The sequence below is a fragment of the Vombatus ursinus genome, unplaced genomic scaffold (genome assembly GCF_900497805.2).
Source record: "Vombatus ursinus unplaced genomic scaffold, bare-nosed wombat genome assembly UNPS02015255.1, whole genome shotgun sequence".
Classification (NCBI taxonomy): domain Eukaryota; kingdom Metazoa; phylum Chordata; class Mammalia; order Diprotodontia; family Vombatidae; genus Vombatus; species Vombatus ursinus.
The window spans coordinates 20,331,343-20,354,484 of record NW_020955033.1 but is presented as its reverse complement, the minus strand read 5'-3'; the positions used below and the strand labels follow the sequence as shown (position 1 = coordinate 20,354,484).

At 37.5% G+C, this 23,142-nt stretch overlaps 1 protein-coding gene across 2 annotated transcripts in view; it reads left to right on the top strand.

Annotated features, from left to right (window-relative positions):
* The window catches only part of LOC114031849 (transcription initiation factor TFIID subunit 4B-like), a 184,533-nt gene that overhangs the window by 30,245 nt on the left and 131,146 nt on the right, over positions 1-23,142 (top strand). For both annotated transcript variants that reach the window (XM_027847015.1, XM_027847013.1), the window contains exon 2: positions 19,788-19,930. In XM_027847015.1, coding sequence (XP_027702816.1) covers positions 19,788-19,930 — 143 coding nt within the window. The remainder of the gene's footprint in view (positions 1-19,787; positions 19,931-23,142) is intronic.

Genomic DNA, 23,142 nt, shown 5'->3' with positions numbered 1-23,142 from the left:
CCTATATATAACAAAACAACTGCATAACTTTTCTTTCCCATTTCTGCTTTTCCCTTCCAAACTAAAGGAGGGCTGCAAAGGGCAGTAGGTATTGCTACAAGGCTTCCTCTCTTAAACTCTAGGGGGCGCTGAAAAGACATGGTGGGTGCTTGAAGCTCTTGTCCAATGAGGTTGAGCCTTTCTCCAACCAATTAGGAATCAATAAACTGAAGTCTTCTGTCAGCTGACTGCTCCAGCTGCTGCTGCTACTTTACCAACAGGTCCAGTAAAGCTGCTTTTGACCTTTTGTTGTTTCTTCAATCTTCTCTTACTAGGTTCTTCACTCTTCTGCCTCAGCCTCCTATCTTATACCTTTCAGTGGCTTAAGTCAGAATCTCCTGGCACTCAGTGATTAACCAACCATTCACTTAAAAGGTAACAACTTATTATATTTCCCTTATGAAGTCAATAGACCTTTTAAAATCACCCCTCAGTTGTCTAAATAGTTATGATTTCTCAGTTTTAAAAGTTTTACCCTCTTCAGCATCAAAAGTTATATGCAGATGAGCCAAGGGGGAACCATAGTGCCCTATTATAACTCTGTTAAGGAGCCCCCTGAACTTGTCTTTTTGAGTTGCTATGTTTTCCAGAAACGAACCCAAAATATGCAAGAGGCCATGAATGTGTTAAGACATAATTTGTTTTTTGCACCCCAGGCTGGACAATCTGTGTGTCACTGGGAGGCAAGAGGGGATTAGTCCTTTTCCTTTCTCCTCTTGATGACTTCCTCTTTTCTCTGTAACTTAAATGCCCAAAGCTTTGCCTGCACCACCAGGCTCCTTGGTATAAGGAGTTCCCACATGTACTTGCCTTTGTCTTGGAATAAATCCTGTTGCAACATATGTCTCATGGACTTGTGATATTGTTTTTGGTTAACAGCTCTAAATAGAAGTTTTCTCTGCCCTTTTATATAATCCAAATGATGCAAATAAATGAGGCATCATGCTGCATCTTTTCACAAGGTGATTTTTCTTTGTATTAATGACCACAGTTTTTCTTTCCCTAACTATTCAAATCTCATCCGACAACTGTTTCTTCACATTTTAGAAGTTTAAAATTTAAAAATATATATATTTTTAATGATCAAAAGTCTACTTTTTTTCTTTTTCCCTTCATCCTTGGGTGGGGGTGGGGGGAGAAAAAATACTTGCAAAAAATCTGTGTAGTCCAACAAGACACTTGGATATGTCCCAATCTGCACAATCAGTCCAGAGGTGGCTAATGATACAATGCATAGTGCTCTGGGCCTGGATCCAGGAAAACCTGAGTTCATATCCGGCATCAGAAACCTTAGGCAAGTCACTTCACCTCTGTTTGTCTCAGTATCCTCAATTCTAAAATGGGGATAATAACTCCTACTTCATTGCAGGGTTGTTGTGAGGATTAAATAAGATAATATTTGTAAAAAGGACAGCACAGATCTTGGCACATAATAAGCATTATCTAAATGCTTATAACCTCCTCTCTCCCCTTAGCTCTCTGTCAGTAGGTAGGTTGTCTTGTTTCATCATGGGTTCTCTGGAATTGTGGTTGGTCCTATGTGTTGATAAGAATTCTTAAATTTTTCCGAGTTGTTTGTCTTTAGAGTTCCGTTGTCACTTGATACTATTCTATTATCATTTGATACACATCTTACTGGGTTTCTCTGAAACTGTCCCCTTTATCATTTTTTATAGCACAATAGTATTCCATTATTCCATAATTTGTTCATACATTTCCTCAATTGCTGAGTACCCCAGTAATTTTCAGGTATATTTTTGTACATATGAGTCCTTTTTCCTCTTTTTAATATCTTTGGGATATAGATCTAATATTGAATAACACTGGGTAAAAGAGTATGCACATTTAAGAACTTTTGGTGCATAGTTCCAAATTGCTTTTACAGGATGGCTCGACCAGTTCACAGTTCTACCAGCAGTGCATTAATCTACTTGTTTTCCTACGAACACTGCAGCATTTTATCATTTAACTTTTTTTGTCTACTTTGCCAATTGGATGAGTGTGAGGTGGAACCTTGGTTTTAAAAATTTGCATTTCTCTAATTGTGAGTGATTTGGAGCATTTTTTTCGAGATGGCTGTTCATAGCTTGGATTTCTTCATTTGAAAAATGCCTGTTCATATCTTTCATCACTTATCAGTTGGGGAATGTTTCTTATTCTTATTACTTTGAATCAGTTCCCTATGTATATTGGAAATGAGACTTTTATCAGGTAAACTTACTGCAAAGATTTTTTTTTTCATTTACCTGCTTTTTTGCCAACTTTTTCAGCATTTGTTTTGTTTGAACAAAAATTTTTACATTTTGTATAATCAAAATTGTCCGTTTTATCTTCTGTGAGCCTCTCTATCTTTTGGCTGTGCATTTTTCCCCTATCCATAGTTCTGGAAAGGTAATTTCTTCCATGCTTCTAAGGTAAATGCTAGCCAATTTACCTTAGTAGCTGGGGTCTTTGGTTTATCAGAAACTAGGCTACTGTGGTCATCTGCTTCCATTTGTTGTGTGCTTAATCTCTTTTCTGTTTCTTAATCATTTTGATGATTTAAGTTTTGCGGTAAAGTATGAGGTCTGGTACTGCTTGATTCTTTCCCATTTTTTTCATTATTTCCCTCGAAATTTTTGACCTTTCTCCAGATTAATATCATTATTATTGTTTTTAACTTTTAAAGGTAATCCTTCACTAGTTTGTCATGGCACTGAATAAGTAAATTGGTTTGTGTGATATTGTCTATTATATTGACTTAATCTACCCCTGAGCAATTGATGATTCTCCAGCCAGTAAGTTCTGTCTTTATTAGTGTAAAGAGTTGTAGTCAGGTAGTTTTTAGGTGTGTCTTGGTAGATAGATTCTCAATTAATAGGTATTTTAAATTGAATTTCTCTATTTTTTCCTATTGTGTTTTGTTGGTAACATACAGAAAAGCTGATGATGCGAACTTATTTTATATCTTGCAACTTTGGAGAAGTTGTCAATTATATTTTTAGTTGACTTTCTTGGATTCTGCAAGTAAATCATGATATCAAATGCATAAAGTGGTCGTTTTGGTTCCTTTGTGCCTCTGCTTACTCTTTTAATTTACTTTTCTTGTCTTGGAGCTGTATCTAGCATTTCTAACACTATCAAATAGATTTAATATTGAGAATGGATATTTTTGCTTTACTCCTAATCCTATTGGAAAGACCTCTAATTTATCTGTATTATTTATAATACTGCCTCTTGGTTTTAGATAGATACTAGTTATCAGTTTAAGGAAAGATCTATTTATTGCTATATTTTCTAGTGTTCTTTAACAGGAATTTTGTAGAAAGCTTTCTGTATGTATTACTATAATCATGATTTTGTTATTGTTGTTAATATAGTCTATTAAGATTATAGTTTTTGTAATATTGAATCAACCTTGCAATTCCTACTATAAATCCAATGTTGTCATTGTGAGTAATCTGTGTGATATATTGTTTTGCTCACTTTGCTAATATTTTGTTTAAATTTGTAAAATTTAAAATAAAAAAAATCAATGTTTATTAGGTATATTGATCTATAGTTTTCTTTCTCTGTTTTGACTCTGATTTAGCTCTCAAGACCATATTTATATTGTAGAAGGAATCTGGTAGGATCCTTTTCTTATTTTTCCAATCTTTTCAGTTTATGTTAATATCAAAATTGATTGGTTTTTAAATGACAAAATTTACTTGTAGATGCATCTCATTTGGGGCTCTTTTTTTTTGTGGTGGTGGTAGTGTTGGAGAACACTTATTTATTGCTTTAAATTTTTTTTTTATGAGATTGAGTTAGTTAAGTCCTCTTTTTTTAATTCTGTAAATCTGGGCATTTGGTGTTAAACCAAAATTGATTTCCTTTGTTTGAGGCATCATGATGTCAAGCTGGAGCATTCAGAAGAATGTGTCTGGTGCATGAAAGGGGACTCAGATCCATGCCATAGGAGGTTTGGTTGAAAAAAAGTGGAAAGGTGTATCTTGGAAAAAGATTTAGAGGTACATGATAGATGTGTTTAAATAATTAAAATGTTGTGGTGTGGAAGCAGGATAATTAATACTTGTTCTACCTGATGCCAGAGAGCAAATTAGGAGCTGTGAATACATTTACAAAGGCTTTTTTTTTTTTTCTATTCAAAAGTTTATGTTTACTTCTCAGGACTGTTTTTTTTTTTTTTTGAAAGTTTATTTATTTTTAGTTTTCAACATTCACTTCCATAAGATTTTGAGTTCCATATTTTCTCCCCACCTCTCCCCTCCTCCCACCCCAAGATGGCATGCAATTTGATATAGGCTTTACATATACATTCATATTGAACCTATTTTCACATTAATCATGTTGTAAAACAGAATTAGAACAAGTGGGAGAAACCATGAGAAAGAAGAAACAAAAGAAGAAAAAAGAGAGCAAATAATATGCTTCAGTCTGCATTCAGGTTCCATACTTCTTTTTCTGGATGTCGACAGCGTTTTCCATCATGAGTCCTTTGGAGTTGTCTTGCATCCTTGCATTACTGAGAAGAGCTAAGTCTATTAAAGTTGCACTCTATCTGCTGCACCACTTAACTGCCTAGAAGTAGGCATGTTTCTAGTCTTCACTTGAAAGGCATCTTTGTGGAAGAGGGATTAGATTTGTTTTAGTTGTCTCCAGAAGTAGGAGCAATGGTGACGTTGCAGAGAGGCATTTTTCAGCTCTTTCTACAGAAAAACTTTCTAACTCTGCTATCTAGAAGTAGAATGGGCTTCCATGGTAATTCCTGAGTTCCAATCGGTAAACATTTATTAAGCACCTACTGTGTGTCACAAGCATTGTACTAAGTATTTTAATCACTTGTCAGATTGCTATAAAGATCATTACTGCTCAGATATGGGTTAAACTAGACCTCTGGAGCTCCTTTCAATTCTGAGATTGTTATTTTAAAAGTCTTGCTCAAGTTTTAAACCTAGTTTGTCTGCTTTCAGGAGCCTTGACAACTCTGGTTTTCTCTGAACTTGTGTTCTAATAATCTGTATGGTGCAATTTAGCACTTAATTTCACACTCTTGTGCATTGCTTTTTCTACTGTGATGTTTCTTCAACTAGATTGCATTGTGAACTCCTTTGGGTCTAGAGTTTGGTTTCCTCTTAGTGTGGAGCATATTGTGGGTATTTGATAAAGCCATGTTGATTTAATGTGAACTTAGAATATAGACTTTGATAAAATTTTTTCCCCCTAAGTATTGTGGTATTATCTCTAGAAACTTTCTGGAAGAACATGCTTACCTGTAAGCTAGAGATGGCAGAACTTGAAAGTAGGAGTTTAGTCTGAAGAATCGGGAAAGGCCTGTGTTAGAATCCCTTCTCCAGCATTTGTAGATACATGTGACCTGGGATTTCTGAAATAGCAATTTCTTGTGGAATAGAATAAAAAGACCTTTATTACCCAATTCAGAAGGTTTTAGTGAGTATCATAAAAACTAATATATAATACATAATACTAATATATAAAACCTTTTTGCAAACCATAAAACCTATACAGATAGACGTCTGCTGTTGGTGGTGGTATCAGTAGTAGTATTACTAGAAGAGAATAGATAGGCATCTTGATGATTTGGTTTTCTAAAATAAACTTTATTGACTGTGGGCCAGTTGACTAGCATTAAAGTTGACATAAAGCAGCAGTTTTCAAAGTGTGATTGAGGCATCTTGGGTATCCCTGAGACCCTTTCAGAGAGTCTGCGAGGTCAAAATTGTTTTTATAATTATAAATATGTACATTTTAATATTTGATACATTAAATATTGTTAGCTATAACCCACAGAAATAAAAGCTCTTTGGGAGTCTTCCATTTTAAAATATCAAATGGTTCAGAGAGCAAAAAGTTTGAGAACTACTAACACATAGGATATGGTTAAATGATGGCAGTGAACATCTGGAATATTAAGAGAACAGATGCCTGCTCTCATTGAAACTACTTAGTAAGTCATAGGATCATAAATTTATGCAAGAAGGAACCTTAGACATAACCTCCACCCATTTTGCAAGTAAGGGAACTGAAGACCAGAGAAAATAAAGTGATTTTAGCTCAATCAGGAGCAATTTTGTGTTGTCTTTGTAACTAAGCAATCAGTTGACTAATTGTAAGACATTTAGTAAGCACCTGTTTGTTCTCAGCATTGTGTATGGAGCTGAAGATATAAATACTAAACAATGAAACAATCCCTCTTTTCTGGGAGCTTATATTCTTTTGGGGGAGACAGCATGTGCATATATAAGTATATACAGAGTAAATATGAGGTGTAGGTATACGTTTACACACACGTATATACACACACACACATACATATATAAATGCAAGGGGTTGGGAGGAGTCAAAAAGGAATGATAGAACGTGTTGCTTGGAGCAAGTTAGGGATTTGAGGAAGCGAAGCTGGTGAGGGATGGCATTTTAGGCTTGGAGGACAAGCCAGTACAAGGGCATGAAGATATACAATAAGAGTATTGTCTATGAAAAACAAGTCAGTTTTGTCTAGACTATAAAGTTTGAGAAAGGAGAGTAATAATAATGTGATTGGAAAGATAGGCTTGGACCAAGTTGTGAAGGACTTTAAAAGCTAAACAAGTTTAAATTTTAGTTTAGAGACAATAAATAGAGAGCTGCTGGAGTCTGAGTTAGGGAGTGATGTGGCCATCTCTGTTCTTAAGGAATATCATTTGGCATCATTTTGGAGTAAGCATTGGAGGAGGGAGAGTCGTGGCAGGGAGATAATTTAAAAGCTATTGCAATAATCTAGTTGGTCAAAGGGATTACATATGAGAGATATTGAAGTAGAAATGGTAGGATTTGGCAATTGAGGTTCAGTGTGGGAGAGTAAGGAGTATGATCTACAAATTTGGGACACAGGAAAAGCTGATGCAGTTGATAGAAATATGGAACTTTGAGGAGGGTTTGCAGGGAAAGATAATAAGTTCTGTTTTGGACATGTTGAGTTTTAGATGACTATGGGATGTCTGCTTAATGGGAAATGCTTAATATAATTGGCATTTGTTGATATGAGCCTGGAGCTCTGGGAAGTGACTAGGGCTGTACTAGGGCTGATCTGAGAATTATCTGCATTAGAGAATAACAGTGAACTGATGTCACTGAGAAAGAACCTAGATTGTTTGTCCTTTTTTCTTAAGAGGCTGCAAATGGCATCACTATGTTGGGGTCAAGGTACAGTGTGTCCAACTGTGGCTGATCAGACCAATAGGAGCTTGGAAAGCTCTTCTACCACAGGTCAAACACAAATAGTCTATGTGAACATTTGGAGTGGAGATGTCTCTAAATTTGCATATCATGTTTCTTTTGAGCTACTTCAATTCTGCTTTGCTCATGGAACACAGCACCTTGTCTGATGAGGGCATGCCATGCCAGATGGTCATGTATCTAGTGTCTCTCATGTTTTAAAATCAATTCCAGAGTTCTTCAGAGAGACCTTGGGAGTGTCCTTGTATTGCATCTTCTGACCTTTGTGTGAGTTCTCTGTAAAATAGTCTGTAGACATTTCAGTTGGACAAAGAACCTTAGCATCTGGTATGGTATCTGCCAGGTGTTCTTCAGAATCTTCCTAAGAAAATTCAAATGGAAGCGATTTAATTTCCTCGTATGGCACTGGTATATCGTCCAGGTTTCACAGGCACACTACAATGAGGTCAGCACAGTGGCTCTGTAGACCTTCAGTTTGTTAGACAGTCTAATATTCTTCTCTCCTACACTTTCCTTTGGAGCCTCCCAAACACTGAGTTAGTTGTGGCAATAAATGCATCAACTTCATCATCTACGTGTACATTCCTGGAAAGTATACTGCCAAGGTGAGTGAACTTAAACATAGCATTCAGAATTTCTCCATTTGCTGTAACCATTTGTTCCACATATATGGTGTAGTGCTGTTTGGTGGAGATCCTCTGTCATCTTGGTATTGTCAGGCCGAAATTAGCACAAGCAGTGGAGAATTGCTCTCATACTCTGCATCTCAGTCTCAGGGGCTGCATTGAGTGCATAGTCATCTATGAACAAAAAGTCACCCACCAACTCTCCCTCCACTTTAGTCTTGGTTTGTAGTTTTTTAAAGTTAAATAGTTTACTGTTAATATGGTAGCTGAACTTGGTACTGTTTTCATCCTCATTAAAGGTCTGACAACATTGCTGAAAACACCATGCTGAAAAGCATGGGAGCAAGCACCCAGCCCTGCTTCACTCCATTGGTCACTGGGAAAGCATGAGAGTATTGTCAGTTTTCCAGTACCCATATAAGTATGCTGTCATGAAACTGGCAGACAATACTGACGAACTTGCCTGGGTAAGCCAAATTTTGCATAATTTTCCCCAAGCCCTCACAACTGATAGTATCAAAGGCTTTGGTTAGATCAATAAACGTTGTGTATGACTTATGCTCTGCTCCTGGCATTTCTCTTGGAGTCGTCAGGCAGCCCATGCTATATCAGGTGTTCCTCAGCCTTTTTTGAAGCCGCAATGGATGGTGAAGGATCAGCCTATTGTGGAGGACTGTGGCTAGAATCTTGCCAGAGACCACCCCTCCACCTCCCCCTTTGTCACAGGACAACTTATTTCCATTTCTTTTATAGAAATGGACAGTGAATCTTTGAACTCCTGGGGGATGGTCTCCCCTTGCCATATGACCCAGAAGATTTCAGTCAGCTTTTGTATGGGCAGGGGACCCCTTGCCTTTTAAATCTCAGCACCAGGCGCTTTGCCACACCAAAGGAGCCTAATGGCATTCAAAACCTCTTCTTCAGCTGGAAGTTTACTTAGGGAGGAATTAAGATTAACTTCAACCTGATATGTTAGGTCAGTGGCTTCTGCATTGGTTGATGATGGTCATCCAGAACGCTGTGGAGGTATTCAGCTTGTAATTCTGGGTGACTTTAATGCCAGAGTAAGCACAGACTATCAGGAGTCCTTGGGAGGAATGGAGTCGGAAACAGCAACAGCAATGGTTACTTACTACTGAAGACTTGTGCATGTCATGACATTTTCATCGCCAACACTTCTGTTTAAGTGCAATAAAACTTTGTGGATGCAGCAAACATTGGCATTTAATAGACAATGTCACTGTAAGGAAAGAGACTGACAGGATGTGGGAGTGATGAAGGTAGTGTGACAGAGTGCTAGACCTATCATAGACTTCTCCAAGCTAAACATTCACATTTAACAAAAATGGCAGCCCTAAAGCAAGATGATTACCAGAACACTTAATGTCCACACATTAGAGTACTTCTCTGTGAGTGAAGTTTGTTGCTAACTTGCAGGGAAAACTGAGCCAACACCTGGTTGGCAACAGTGGAGCTGAAAAGGGTGGTAGCTTTCAGGGATTTGGTGTGCAGTGCAGCTGCCTTTACTATTCTGAGCCAGAACACTTGCACAATATCTGGATTTGATGAAAATGGTGGAGAAATTCAGAAGCTTGCTAAATGAAAAATGAGAAAAAAAAACAAACCCAGCAGGGTTTACCAGCAGGATAGTTTGTCTATCTTTAACAAGTCGGTGTTTAACTCCATGAAAAGTAGTAAAGTGCAAGCAAAGATTAGAGAGATTCAGGAGTTTTGGCTGATAAGAAGGCAGATGAAATTCAGTTTTATGCAGATTGTAACAATCCAAAGTGCTTTTATGATGCCCTGAAGGTTGTTTATGGGCTAAAGGCCTATGGTGCATCTGAACTACTCAGGGCTTATGGAGCCACATTGGTTAGTTAAGGACATGATTTTGGAAATGGACTACAGAGAAGGAAAAGAGGGCCTAGGACAGAACATTCAGGAACACCCAAGGAGGAATTGATATAAATGGTGAATTCACAAATGACATGTGGAGACAGAAGGAACAATCATACAGAAATGAGAAGAACCAAGAGAAAGTAGTGCCTTGAAAACCCAGGGCCAAGAGTATCGAGGAGCAAGTCAGATTCTCATTGCAGATGACAGATTTACAGCTGGAAGAAACTTTAAGGGTCATCTTACAGATGAGGAAATTTAGGTTGTTTAAACTTTGCAGATTATAGAAATATAAAGTTTGAAGGAATTTAAGAGTGCATCTGACCCCAGCTTGCACCAGAATAAGAGGTTCCCAAAGTATAGCCTGGGCTGGGGCCTGCTGTAAGCCCCTTGAGCTAAGAATGCTTTTTATGTTTTAAAAAAAAGTTTTATTGTATTTTAAAATGTAAAAAAAAAAAATTCCCAAGGTCGCAAGTTGCAGAACTGGGAAGTGAACTGAGCCCCCTAACTTAATACAGTCTTTGTATTCTGTCTTTAGCCAGGGGAGTGTACAAAAACAGATGATGGGCAGGATTTGGCCCTCATACTGATGCCTGCTCTTAAATATTGTTTGAACCTTGCTTTGGAAGACTTCCAGTGACATGTTGGAGCATTCAGTACCACTTATTCTACTTTTTGGATATAGCTAATCAGGGATTCTTGTGCTGGGGGCCTTAAGATCATGTGTGTGTGTGTGGCCCTCACATCCGTGTGTGCACATGCCCTGCCCCCCTTTTATTTCAATATAATTGATTTCCTTTGTAATCTTATGTATTTTATTTTGTGCATTTTAAAACATTCTAAGAAGGGTTCTATAGGTTTTACCAAACTGTGAAAGGAATCCATGACATAAAAGGTTAACTTCTGTCCTACAGGAAGCCTAGATTAATACCTTTAAAATTTTTACCAATTGCTTCAAGTTCTGCCTTCTGAGGCCGAGCATAATGAGTCTAACCCTTCCACATGATAGCCGTCGAAGGCAGCTTTTTTTTTTCCTCCTCAGACTAAACATCCCAAGATTCTTTAGCTTAGGGATTCTTAACCACCTATTTTGCGTCCTGGACCCTTTGGACTTTTTGGCAAAGCCTGATACTACTGTGATTTGTAATCTACCTTCCTGATAGGAGATTTCAGGAAATGCTAAATTTCAGTTAGAGGCCGTTAAAGATGTAATTTTTTTCCCCATAGAGTTTCACAGACTCCTTGAAATCTATCCAAAGACTAAAGGTTAGTAACCTTTAACAGTAGCTAAAGTTTAGTTAATACTCTTGTGGTGTGGTCTCCAGTTTTCTTACCATCTTCAGCAGCTCTTACCTGGACTAATGCAATAAATAGCATCCTAAGTAATTAGTCTCCCTGTCTTATGTTTCTCTAATCATCATTTTCACATAGCTACCACAGTAATTTTCTTTCTTTCTTTCTTTCTTTTTTTAAGGCAGTTGGGGTTAAGTGACTTGCCCAGGGTCACACAGCTAGTAAGTGTCAAGTGTTTGGTCTGAGGCTGGATTTGAACTCAGGTCCTCCTGACTTCAGGGCTGGTGCTGTATCCACTGTGCCACCTAGCTGCCCCCACAGTAATTTTCTTAAGAAAAAAAGGGGGGGAGGAAAGCTGGATAGAGCTGGGTGGTACAGTAGGTAGAGCAACAGGCTCTAGAATCAGAAGGACCTTAGAGTTCAAATCCCACCTCTGGCACTTGCTAGCTCTGCAACCCTGGGTAAGTCACTTAATTAACAAAATAAATGAAAATACAATAAAACATGGGTGATGTTAAGATGTGATTTTTCTCCAATTGCCTCCAATAGTAATAATAATAATAATAATGAAGTGTATTCCCTTTTACTGCTTAGAGCAGGGGTTCTTAAATTTTTTTTTTTTTAAGGGCAGCTAGGTGGTGCAGTGGAGAGAACTCGGGAGGACCTGAGTTCAAATCTGGTCTCAGATACTTACTAGCTGTGTGACTCTGGGCAAGTCACTTAACCCCGATTGCCTCCCCACTCTCAAACAAAACACACAAAAAAGTATGGCTCTGACCATGTTAACTCTTCCTCATCCCCACAGCTCAGTGATCTTTACTGACTCTCAGTTACTTGCAAGATAAAATATAAAATCCTCTGTTTAACATCAATCAGTCAACAAATAGTTATTAAGTGCCTGGTACCTTTCCAGTCTATTTAGACCTAATTCTCTCCCATCCTTCCTAGGTGTCTGCTCATCCTGGCCTATTTGTTCTTATACACAGCACTTTGATCTCTGTGTCTCTATGCTTGGAATGATTTCTTGCCATACGTTCACTTCTTGAAGCCCTAGTTTTTCTTCTTGTCACAGGTAGAGCACCAGCTTCTACATAAAACCTTTTTCTAGTTTTCCCAATTGTGAGTGTCTTTCTACAGTTACCTGGTATTTGATTTGTATATACAATACATATCTTGTGTATATATATATATGCATGCATGTACACACACACACACATACACACACACACGAGATTCTCTGGGAAAGCACGTAACGTTATTGTACTGTTGTTGGAACTATGAATTGATTGGAACAACCATTTTGACAAATGCTTAAAAAAAGCAAACACCAAACTCTGCATATTTTGACCTAGTTATACCAGGTCTTGGTCCATACCCCAGAGAGATCAGAAAGATCCCATAGCAGTTCTTTTTATAGTAGAAAAGCTGGAAAATGAGTGGTAGTACCCATTAGTTGGAGAATAGCAGAACAAATTAATGGTATATGAACACAATGGAATTGTACCAAAAGAAAATGTAGTATGGAAAATGCCGTCCACATCCAAAGAAAGAACTGTGGAGTCTGAATGCAGATCGAAGCATAGTATTTGCTATTTTTTTTCTTCCGTTGTGTTTTGTTTCCTCTTTCTGGTGGTTCCTCCTATTGGTTCTAATTCTTACTTACAACATCACTAACGTGAAAATATGTTTATAGGAATGTATATGTGTAGCCTATATCAGATTATGCATCATCTTGGGGAGGGAGAGGGAGAAAATTTTAAAACTTAAAAGCTTATGGAAGTGATTGTTGATAAATCAAAATAAATTAATTAAAAAAAAAAAGAAATGTTGTATGGCAGTTGTGTCAAGCTCAAATAGGAACTATAATAAAGATTCCTGTGGGCTGCACATTGCTTTAGAAAAATCACATCTTAACATCACCCATGTTTTATTGTATTTTCATTTATTTTGTTAAATATTTTCCAATTATATTTTGATATGTTTTGGACCCTACTGGGGAATATTAGCCGCCATCTGTTTGATACTTATAATGTAAGAAATGTTTTCAGAGGAACCTAGCAAGACTTGTATAGACTGATGCAAAGTAAAGTGAGCAGAACCAGGAGAACAGTTTATACAATTAAAAATTATGTAAAGAAAATCAACTTTGAGAGCCACAAGAAACTCTGATGCATAGTTGAGGTAGTATGCTCCTCGCATCATGTTGGTGATGGACTCAGGATACAGAGCGAGTCATACATTTTTGTACATGGTAAATGGGGGAATTTTTTGCTTGATTATTCATATTTGTTAAAAAGGTTTTGCTTTTCTTTTCAGTTGGGGTGGAGGAGGGAAAGAAAAAGGGAATGAGAATAGAGTTCCCCCCAAAATGAAAAGAAACAAAAGTCAGGAGAAATCACAAATAGAGTATCTTTGGAAGTTATATATAAAATTTATTATATACTTAAAAAGAAAAGCAAACTCTGTGTAGTAATAGAGATTGTTTCATGTACAGCCCCCTTATGTTTTACTATGTATATGGAAATGCTCAAGAGGAAAAAGATTGTAGGGCTATGTAGTTCTACAAAGCTTGCAAAGGCTTTGAGAATGGATCTGGTTGCTAAAAACATTTATCCTTAGAAGTTTAGCCTCTGGTGATATCTTTGGTCACAGTAATTGACAAAGATCATCTACTGAAGTGTATAATAACAATACTAATTGTTTTACCTAGTGCTTTAAAGCTGGCAAAATGCTTTGTATGTATTTACTTCATTAGATCCTCACAGCTACCCTTTGAGGTTGGTGCTTTTATGTAGATGAAGAAATTGAAGCTTGGGAGCTTAAATATAGCTAGCAAGAGTAAGAGGCAGTATTTGAACCCAGTGTTCCTTACTCCAAACCCAGAACTCTATCCACCGGAAGATGCCTGTACTTGAGAGGTGTTAGAGGAAGTATCCATCCATTCTTTGAGAAGCTGGAGTCTCTTCAATATGCATACTTTCTCTAACTTTACAGATTGCATTCCATTTGTGCCTTCTTCCACTTTGTATAATTGTTGTCTTTGTCCTTCCATAAATTCTCTGAGAGCCTTCTCTTACATAATGTGGATAATAAAAATAATAATAGCATTTATATAGGACTTTTAAGATTTGAAAACTGTTTTGTAAATACACTTTTATACTCACAACAACTTGGGGAATTGGTATTCAGTCGTTTTTCAGTCATACTTGACTCTTTGGGGTTTTCTTGGCAAAGATATTGGAGTGATTTGCCATGTTTTTCCTCCGGTTCATTCAGCAGTTGAGGAATGAGACAAAAAAGGGTGAAGTGACTTACCTGGGGTTACACAGCTAGTGTCTGAGACCCAGTTTGAGCTTAGGAACGTGAGTTTTCCTGACTCCAGGGCCAGTGCTCTATTTGCTATGCCACCTAGCTTGTACTAGTTATTATCCTCATTTTATAGTTAAAAAAACTGAGGCAGAGAGCTGTTAAGTGACTTTTCCAGGGTCTCACAATAAGTGAGTGGCTGAGTTTGGATCTGAACTTAGATATTCCTTTCATCAGGTCCAGCACCTACCTGCCTCCACTGGACACCAATGTAACTAACATGCATTAGTTCTCCCTTGTCACTATATGACTGGCCTGCCACCTTTCCAGTTGCATAGATTTTTTGAGTCCAACTGAGGTTTCTCCTGTGAAAGTCTAATTTGGTAGTTTTAAGTCGTTTTTCATGCATGTCTGACTATCTGTGACACCATTTGGGGTTTTCTTGGCCTAGATACTAGAGTGGTTTGTCACTTCCTTCTCAAGCTCATTTTACAGGTGAGGAAACTGAGGCAAACAGGGTTAAGTGACTTGCCCAGGGTCACATAGCTAGTAAGTGTCTGAGGTTAGATTTGAACTCATCAAGATGAATCTTCTGATTCCAAGCCCAGTGCTCTATTCACTGTGCTACTTAGCTGTAGTTTGTACCTAACACTTACTAATAGCAATAATCCTTTTTAATAGGAGAGTTGTTTATAATCTTGTTGGATTTAGAGTAAAGTTAATCTGAAAATAGATTAAAATAAATGTTATTGGTACCAATGGTAGTAGGCAGTAAAAGAGATCATTTTAGAAGATTTTACTGCAAGGTGTCCTTTGAGGTTTTTTGCCCAAATTGTTGGCTTGGTTTGGCCACTGTTAAAACAAAAAAAAAAAAAAATTTTTTTTTTTAAAAGAACTTGTGATTTGGAGGAATTCCCATCTAAGCTTAGTATAGTAATAGGGTTCTTCTATTATCTTATCCAACATATTTTTCTACCTAATCAACTAAAAACTGAGTTGAATAGGATGTAAAGATCCTAAAATAGTGACTTAATGAAACTGGTTCTTTGCAATTAGCTGCTGTGGGAATTTGATAAGTTATCAGGGACACACCTCCAGGAGACCAGGAGGGAATGTCATTGCTTAGTATACCTGTGGCTGCTTATCATATGTTGAATACCTGGAGATCCCAGTTGGAGGAGTGGCATGTAAATCAAGCCAAGTTGAGAGTTTGATGGAAAATGTTCTGTCTTTATAGCAATATGTCACAAATCTGAAATTCTATAGCTCTAATCAAATGTCCTGTGAATAATTAATTCCTTTATGGTGCTTTTACATCATTAACATTTTCCAGTTTATCCCTTCCCTTCTTCCTCTCAGAAAACCCACATAATGTAAAAGGGGGAGGGGGATTAAGCAAAACTAATATACATATTACCTGAGTCTGATGGTATAGACAAGGCTGTAGAAGGAGATATACTTTTCTCTACTTCTTTGGGGCCAGCCAAAATGTAATTTTATAAAATTATAATTTTATATTGTCCACTTTCCATTGTTATTATTTCTATTTACATTGTATAGATATTGCTTATATTGTGTTCCTGATTCTGCTGAAGTGAAGTACATCTTGATGATAAGAGATCCCCTTATCTCTTTTTTCAGTCTGAAATTGAACTTTAGTCATTCTTTTGTTAAGTTTAACCTCTTTCTTTCTTCATCCTTCCCTTAAAAAAGCTAATAAAAGGGGCAGCTAGGTGGCACAGTGGATAGAGCACTGGATTCAGGAGGACCTGAATTCACATGTGGCCTCAGACACATAACACTTACTGACTGGGCAAGTCACTTAACCCCATTGCCTAACCAAAAAAAAAAAAAAAGCTAGTAAAATATATTGACTAATACCATTGTTTCCCAGTGTCACCAAGCAAGATGTTCTCATCATCATGTAGTTTATTTAGGATCTTTGGGAATTATATCTTCTTTAAAAGGGAATATTAAAACAATAGTGAATGAAGAATAATATTTATATGATACTTTAAAGATTCTCAACAACATCCTTATAGTAATGCAAAGTAGTAATCTTCCATTATTCTTATTAGAAGCTGAGGGTTAGACAGTTTGGGCAATTTGTCCATGATCACATAGCCGGTAAGAGGAGGAGCTGAGATTCAAATCCAGTCTCCAGACTTAACAAGACCCATTATCCCCATGCCTTGGATGTTTTCCCTCATCATCTCTGTCTCCTGGCTTCTCTGACTGTCTTCAAATCCCCATTTTAGTTGGGAAGGCTTCTACAGGAAACTTTTAACAATCTCTCTGTTGATTATTTCCTATTTATCCTATACATAGTTTGTTTGTACACATTTGTTTGCTTGTTGTCTCATTAGATTGTAAGCTCTTTGAGGGTGGGGCCATCTTTTGTTGTTCCTTGTATCTGCAATGCCCAGCACAGTGCCCAGCACATAGTAGGATCTTAATAGGTGTTTAATTGTTTACCATTCTTTATACCATTGGTTCTCAAAATGTGGTCTGGGGTCTTCAAAGTCAAAACTATTTTCATAATAATACAAAAAAGTTTAAATTTCTACCTAGTACTGGAAATATAAACATAGATAATCCTCATGAACAAAAGCTCTTTGGGGGAGATCCTCAGTAATTTTAAGAGTGTGACCAGGTCGTTTAAGTTTGTGAACTACTGCTTTACACAGTACCATACTGCCCATAGTAAAGATTTAATTTAATGCTACAGTACAGCATCTGTTTCCTACCTTTCCAGTCTTCTTACGCTGTCCTCCCAAGCACATACTCCTTGATATAGTGACACTGGCCTCCTGCATGTTCTATGCACAGGATACTCTTATCTCTTGCTTGGCTCTGGGCATTTCTATGCCTGTTCCCTATTGTTTGGAATGCTCTCCCTCCTCATCTCTGCCAACTAGCTTCCCTGGTTTCCTTTAAGTCCCTACTAAAATCCGAACTTCTATAGGGAAGCCTTTTCTAACCCTTTTTCTTTCTAGTGCCTTTCCTCTGTTAATTATGTCCTGTTTATTCTGCATATGGCTTATTTGTACATTTGTTTGTCTCTTCCATTAGATTGTAAGCTTCTTGAGGGCCAGGGACTGTCTTTTACCTCTTTTTGTATCCCCAGTGCTTAGTGCATAGTGCCTGGCACATAGTAAGCATTTAATGTTTATTGATTGAACCTGATCACTGGTTTGTACACTTTTCTTCTCCTTTAAATTTCCCCTTTGATCCACTTTTTGAAGTAGAAATTTATTTTGCTTGTGACTCTACCCGCCTTGGACGAGTCTCCTTTTTAAACCCTCCTTTTCTCATTGCTTAGCCTTACCTATTTTCTCTTAAATTTAACATTTTTATACCAAATACTTTGTGTTTGGAACTTGAGCCCTCTTTTGTCTGATTCAGATAAGACTGGGGAATATTGGATGCCCTCTCCCTGCCTCCTCCATGTTTGGATATTAACTGTCCCTTCTGCCTGTCTCCCTCCTTCCTCTCTCTCCTCTTTTCTCAGTCACTGTCTCCTTCCTCTCCCCCCTTTGATCCTCTTCATTCTGGAGTCTGGATGGTGCTGCTTTAGTTCTCCAAAGGGAGTTAGAAGCCGCCCTCTGTCAGAATCCCTGACTCATTCACCTGTCTCCTGGTGGCCCAACATGTGTTTGGCTTTGGCCTTTCTCTGTGACTTCCTCCTTGTAAGACACAGAGTTGATTCTTTCCCCTGCTGTGACCCGGACAGACTACAAATTGTTTTGGTCCAGGACTCTTGTCAGGCCTTCTGCTGGAGTTGCGGTGTTTTTCTTCTTTTTTTTTTTAATTCTGTCCGATAAGAGTGTTAGTTTCAGGCCTCCTCTTCTGCTGATTCTGGGTTTTTTGTTGCTCATTTGTTGCATTGACTTTGTCCTCTCCTCTGCCTGGGTTCTAGGGCTCTGGGCATTGACTTCAGGCCTCTTGGTGGGAACTTGAGTGCTGTGGTGGCCCCGTGTCCTGCAAAGCTTCATGGGCTGCTGGTGCTGACTTCTAATTTCTTGGCCCCAGGTCAGCTCATACTGTCTGGCCCTCTCTATATGGTAGTGAGCTGTGGGGGCTGCCTCTGTCTCCTATTGCTTCAGCAGACCAGGGCTGAGATCCTGCTGGCTTCAGGACCTCCCTTCCTGAACTGGCTTTCTCCTGTACTTTGTGTTTGCTCAGAAATGTTGGCAGGATTTTTTCAGTCCTGTGCATTCCTGGACTGGATAGAGGAGTTTATGATTATTTCTCCTTGGTTTTCTTTATTATTCTTTCTGGTGTACTTTTGGTGCTTTGCCATAATTACGTTTATGGGAGAGTTGTGTTCCTTTAGAACCTTTTATGTCATAGGATTATAGACTTGGAGCTGGAAGGAAATTTCGAGGCCCAGAAATAAGTGACTCGCCTAAGGTCATATATAGTTGGTAAGTGTCAGAGGTGACAATTGAATATAGGTTCTGTGGCTTCAAATTCAGCTCACTTTTTGCTGTACCCTGAATAAACTTTCAACTTCAGAATAGATTTTCATTCTCCTTCAGGCCAGAGATAACATTCGAGTCTTAAATTGTGATGGAGGACGCTTTTGAAGGTGCTGTTGGCTTTACTCTGATTGTAGAATTGGACATAATTGTGACAATGAGCAATTATTGTTGGTATTCTTCAAACCAAGTAATTTACTGAAGATGTTTATGTTCTAAGGTCTTGCATTTTTCTAATGTTCTTATTTAAAACCCTGTTTTATTGCTTTGGAAAATCCCTAGCAGAGAGATCAAATCTTGCAAGGGCCAACAAAATGTGTACATTATTAATATATTTTTTTTTGGTGAAGACGTTTTTTAAAAAGCATTGAAATATCTGAGAAGTGAAGAAGCTGCAGGAGCATTGTCTAAAGATTTTTTTGCATAAATAGATCATCTTCATGAATCTTGGGTAACTAACATATGGGAACACCGAAATTATAATGAAAGCTTAGCTCTTAAACACAGTGCTTGTGTGCAGAGTAGCCACTTAATAAAAAAGTTTGTTTTTAATGTTACAGAAAAAATTAGCTTAAGCAGAAAAGAGAGTAGAATGGAGATGCCTAGATTTTTCTTGCAGGTCATCTAATTTTATTTATGCTATATATTATAGTAATTTCCTTATATTATTCCTATACCTCCCCCTTGTGCCTTTCTCTGTAACAAAAAAAATAGTTTTAGTATTATAATAATTCTTTGACTAATTTGTTAATGAGTTAACATGTTACCTAATTTTAAAGGAGAAAGCATACTTGAGTTATGAGTAGGTAAACCCACGTAGAGCATTTTGTGGTGAGTAAAGAAGAAGTAGGGGAAAAAGAGGTGATAGAAGTACTGCTTTGGAGATATATTGATGTCAGAACTTGCAACCTTCTCTCATCTACAGGAACTGTTCTAATAAGAAGTAACAGTGGTCAGCTGATGTTGATGTCCCAACAAGCTTTAGCTCAAGCTGAAACTCCAAGTCCTGTGAATGTAAGAGCAACAGTACCCTCAAGTACTCATGCAGTCAAAATCTGTACTGTGCAGGTAAGCAAAACTGATCAATACTATGACCTTGTCTGACAACATACATACGTATACACATCCTACCTCTATAGGGTACCACCCCTTATTCCTTTTGTCTCCCCTTACCATTGAGAGAGGAAGCAAAGGGATATGCTTTATTATTGGTTCTCTGAGAATTGAGATTATACTTAATAGTTCATTACAGTGAGACTAGACTGCCTTTTATAGATACTTGATTTGAACGAGCTTTTCTGAAGTCATTGTATAATGAGCCATGTATGACCTTAGAGATGCCCACTTAACCAAGCTTTGTTTTTTGGTAGGTTAGTAATTGCTTAAATAACCAAAAGTTAAATTTTTTTAAAGTCAAGGATTTTAAAGTAATTCTTTATGGCAAGCTTATATTTCTAATTTAAAAAAAAAAACAACCTTACTTCTACTTTGATTTTGGTCATGGAAGAAGTTCATATTATCATGTTCATGTAGCATGTATGGATATATAACATGTTATACATTTATTGCATTAATACATATACACACATTCTATATTTATAAATCTGTGTTATTCAAAAATACAAATTTTTAAAAAGGAAATGTTGATTTTTTTTTTTAATATCCTTAGTGCTAGATGAATGTTTTTTGGGGTGTGAGAGAGAGAGAGAGAGAGAGAGGGAATATTCACATAAATGGTGAATTTTTTAGACATCTTTTGACACTGTGCAAATGCAAAAGCATTTAAAATATTTTTGATAGAAACCTTTAAAAAAACTGTTCTGTTTGCTTATGTCTTTTGAGAATCACTTTTTAAAATATTTAAATATAAATATAAAAATACTAATATAAATATTTAAATCTATTTAAATGTTTAAAATATTTAAATATTTTAAAAAATCACTTAACCCTTTTGGTGTAAGATGGTACAAATTGGGGTAGCTATTAGGGATGGAGGAGGTGATACCTGACTAGAACTTTGAAGGAAAACAATGGTTCCAACAGGCCGAGATGTGAAGGGTCGAAATGAGATTGGGGAAAAGTGCAAAGAAACAGACTTATTAAGATGAAGGATTTGCTAGAAGGGGAGTTTGTATGGTACAGTACAGTATAGGACTAGAAGTAGTATGAAATAGAGATGAGTAGATCGATTGCACACAATTTGGGAAGGATCCTCATTGCTAGTCTAAAGAGTTACACTTTATTTTGAAAACAAAACTGAAGGCCACTTATGGCTTTTGAATAGGAGAATGATCCTCTGTGTATTTAGAAGATCACTTTGGGAACTGTGTGAAAGGGGGAAAGGGAGAGATGGGTGGAAGGGAATCCAGCTAAGGAGGCCACTCTTATAGTTAAGCTGAGCACCAATGAGGACATGAACCAGGATAACAATGGTAAGACTGGCAAGATTGCAAAGCTTTGATTCCTGCCTGGCCGTGCTCTTTATGCTATTATGACTACAGCCCCTTTCTGGGACTAAGTTTTTTCTTCTTTAAAATGAAGGAGCTGATATAGATCAAGGGTTCCACCCTGGGGTACACACGTCCTCAAGAGGTATGAGAAGCTTGTCAAGGAATTATGGGAATATTTGATTTATAATAGTATTATTCTTTTGAAATTAATCTCATTTCCCATGTGCATATGCATGGTAAACTGAATTTTTCCTTTCATATTGAATTGGGGGTACAGAAAAGTTTACTGAAAGCCAAGGGTGGGGGGAGTGGAATGGAAGAAGTTTGAAAATCACTGATCTAGATGATCTTTAAAATTATTTTCAGAGGCAGTTAGGTGGTGCAGTGGATAGAGCAACGGCCCAGGAGTCAGGAGGACCTGAGTTCAAATCTGGCCTCTGACATATAACACTTAAGATTATTTTCAGCCCTCGAGCCTGTCAGATAGCTCCTTTGAAAAACAGGGCTTGACTTGAGATTGAATGGTTGTACCACCTCCATCAATAGAGCAATTAGGAAAAAGGGCAGGTTTTTGGGTTTTGTTTGTTTTTTTGGTGGTGGGTGTGGGGGTGGGCAGTTATGAGCATGTTGAGTTTGAAGTGTTCGTAGAGATTGAGTTCAGTTCAGTCGAAGTAGAGATTCCATTCACAAAACCTATGGAGGGTAGTATAAAGTTGTGTAAGTAATAGGGGAGCTCACATGTAAGTAGGTGACACAAATAATTAAATAATACATACATGCCTGAGAGACCAAGATAAGAGTAGCTGAGTGTTATCACATATAATTTGAATCACAGACGCTCAGAGTTGGAAGGGAACCTCCGAGGCCATCTGACCCAATCCATACCTGAAGGAGAACCTCCTCTGCAAAGTGTAAATGTTGTTTCCCCCAGTAGAAGGTAAGCTTCTTGAAGGCAGGAAGTGTTTCATTTTTGCTTTTATATTCCTAGTGCTCAGCATGGTGCCTGGTATGTAGTAGGTACTTAATAAATATTGAATTAAATCGAGCTTGCACAAGTTATACAGTTTGAAGTGAAGAGAAACCCACTATGTGATGTTGTAGAAAGAGCACTGGCTTTGGAATCAGAGGACCTGGGTTCAAATTCAGCCTTGGTTACTTAGTAACTATGTGGTCTTGGATAAGTCACTTTATCTCTAGGCCCTAGTTTCTTCATCTGTAAATGAGGAGGTTGAATTAGATGGCTTCTAAGGTCCCTTCCAGCTCAAAAAATCTGTAATCCTATAGTCTCCACCTTAGCTTGTTAATATTTTTATTAGAAATTTTACATTGGCCCAAATAGAGATGAGAAATAGAGAAGGCTTCTGTGTTTGACTTTTTTTGATGACTTCCACAATTTAAGATTGCTTTGAGTTAGAGCACTCAGCTTATGTTCTTTGAATGTAATTTTAAAACCATATATGAAACAATTTCTGCTGGTGAACTTAGTTTCTATTCTGTTGCCCTGACTTTTTGGGGACTTAGAAATTTCCTTGGAAGGTTCAAACCAGTCAATAATGCTAAAAATGTATGTTGTCTTATTACAGGTGTTTTTGGCCTCAGTTAAGAGCAAGTGCTTAAGCTGACATATTTAGAGGGGCAGAGATTAAAAATGGGGGGAAGAGGGGGAAATAGAAGAAATGTCAAGAGGTCAAAGAATCACAGTTACTGGAGAGGCAAGAATACATCTGAAACTTGTCCCTGATGAAGCCCAGGCTTTGGTGAGATGATCTTGATGTCATGTCAGGAAGAAGGAAACTAATGATCGCAGAAGAATATTTGTCTAGACCTGAT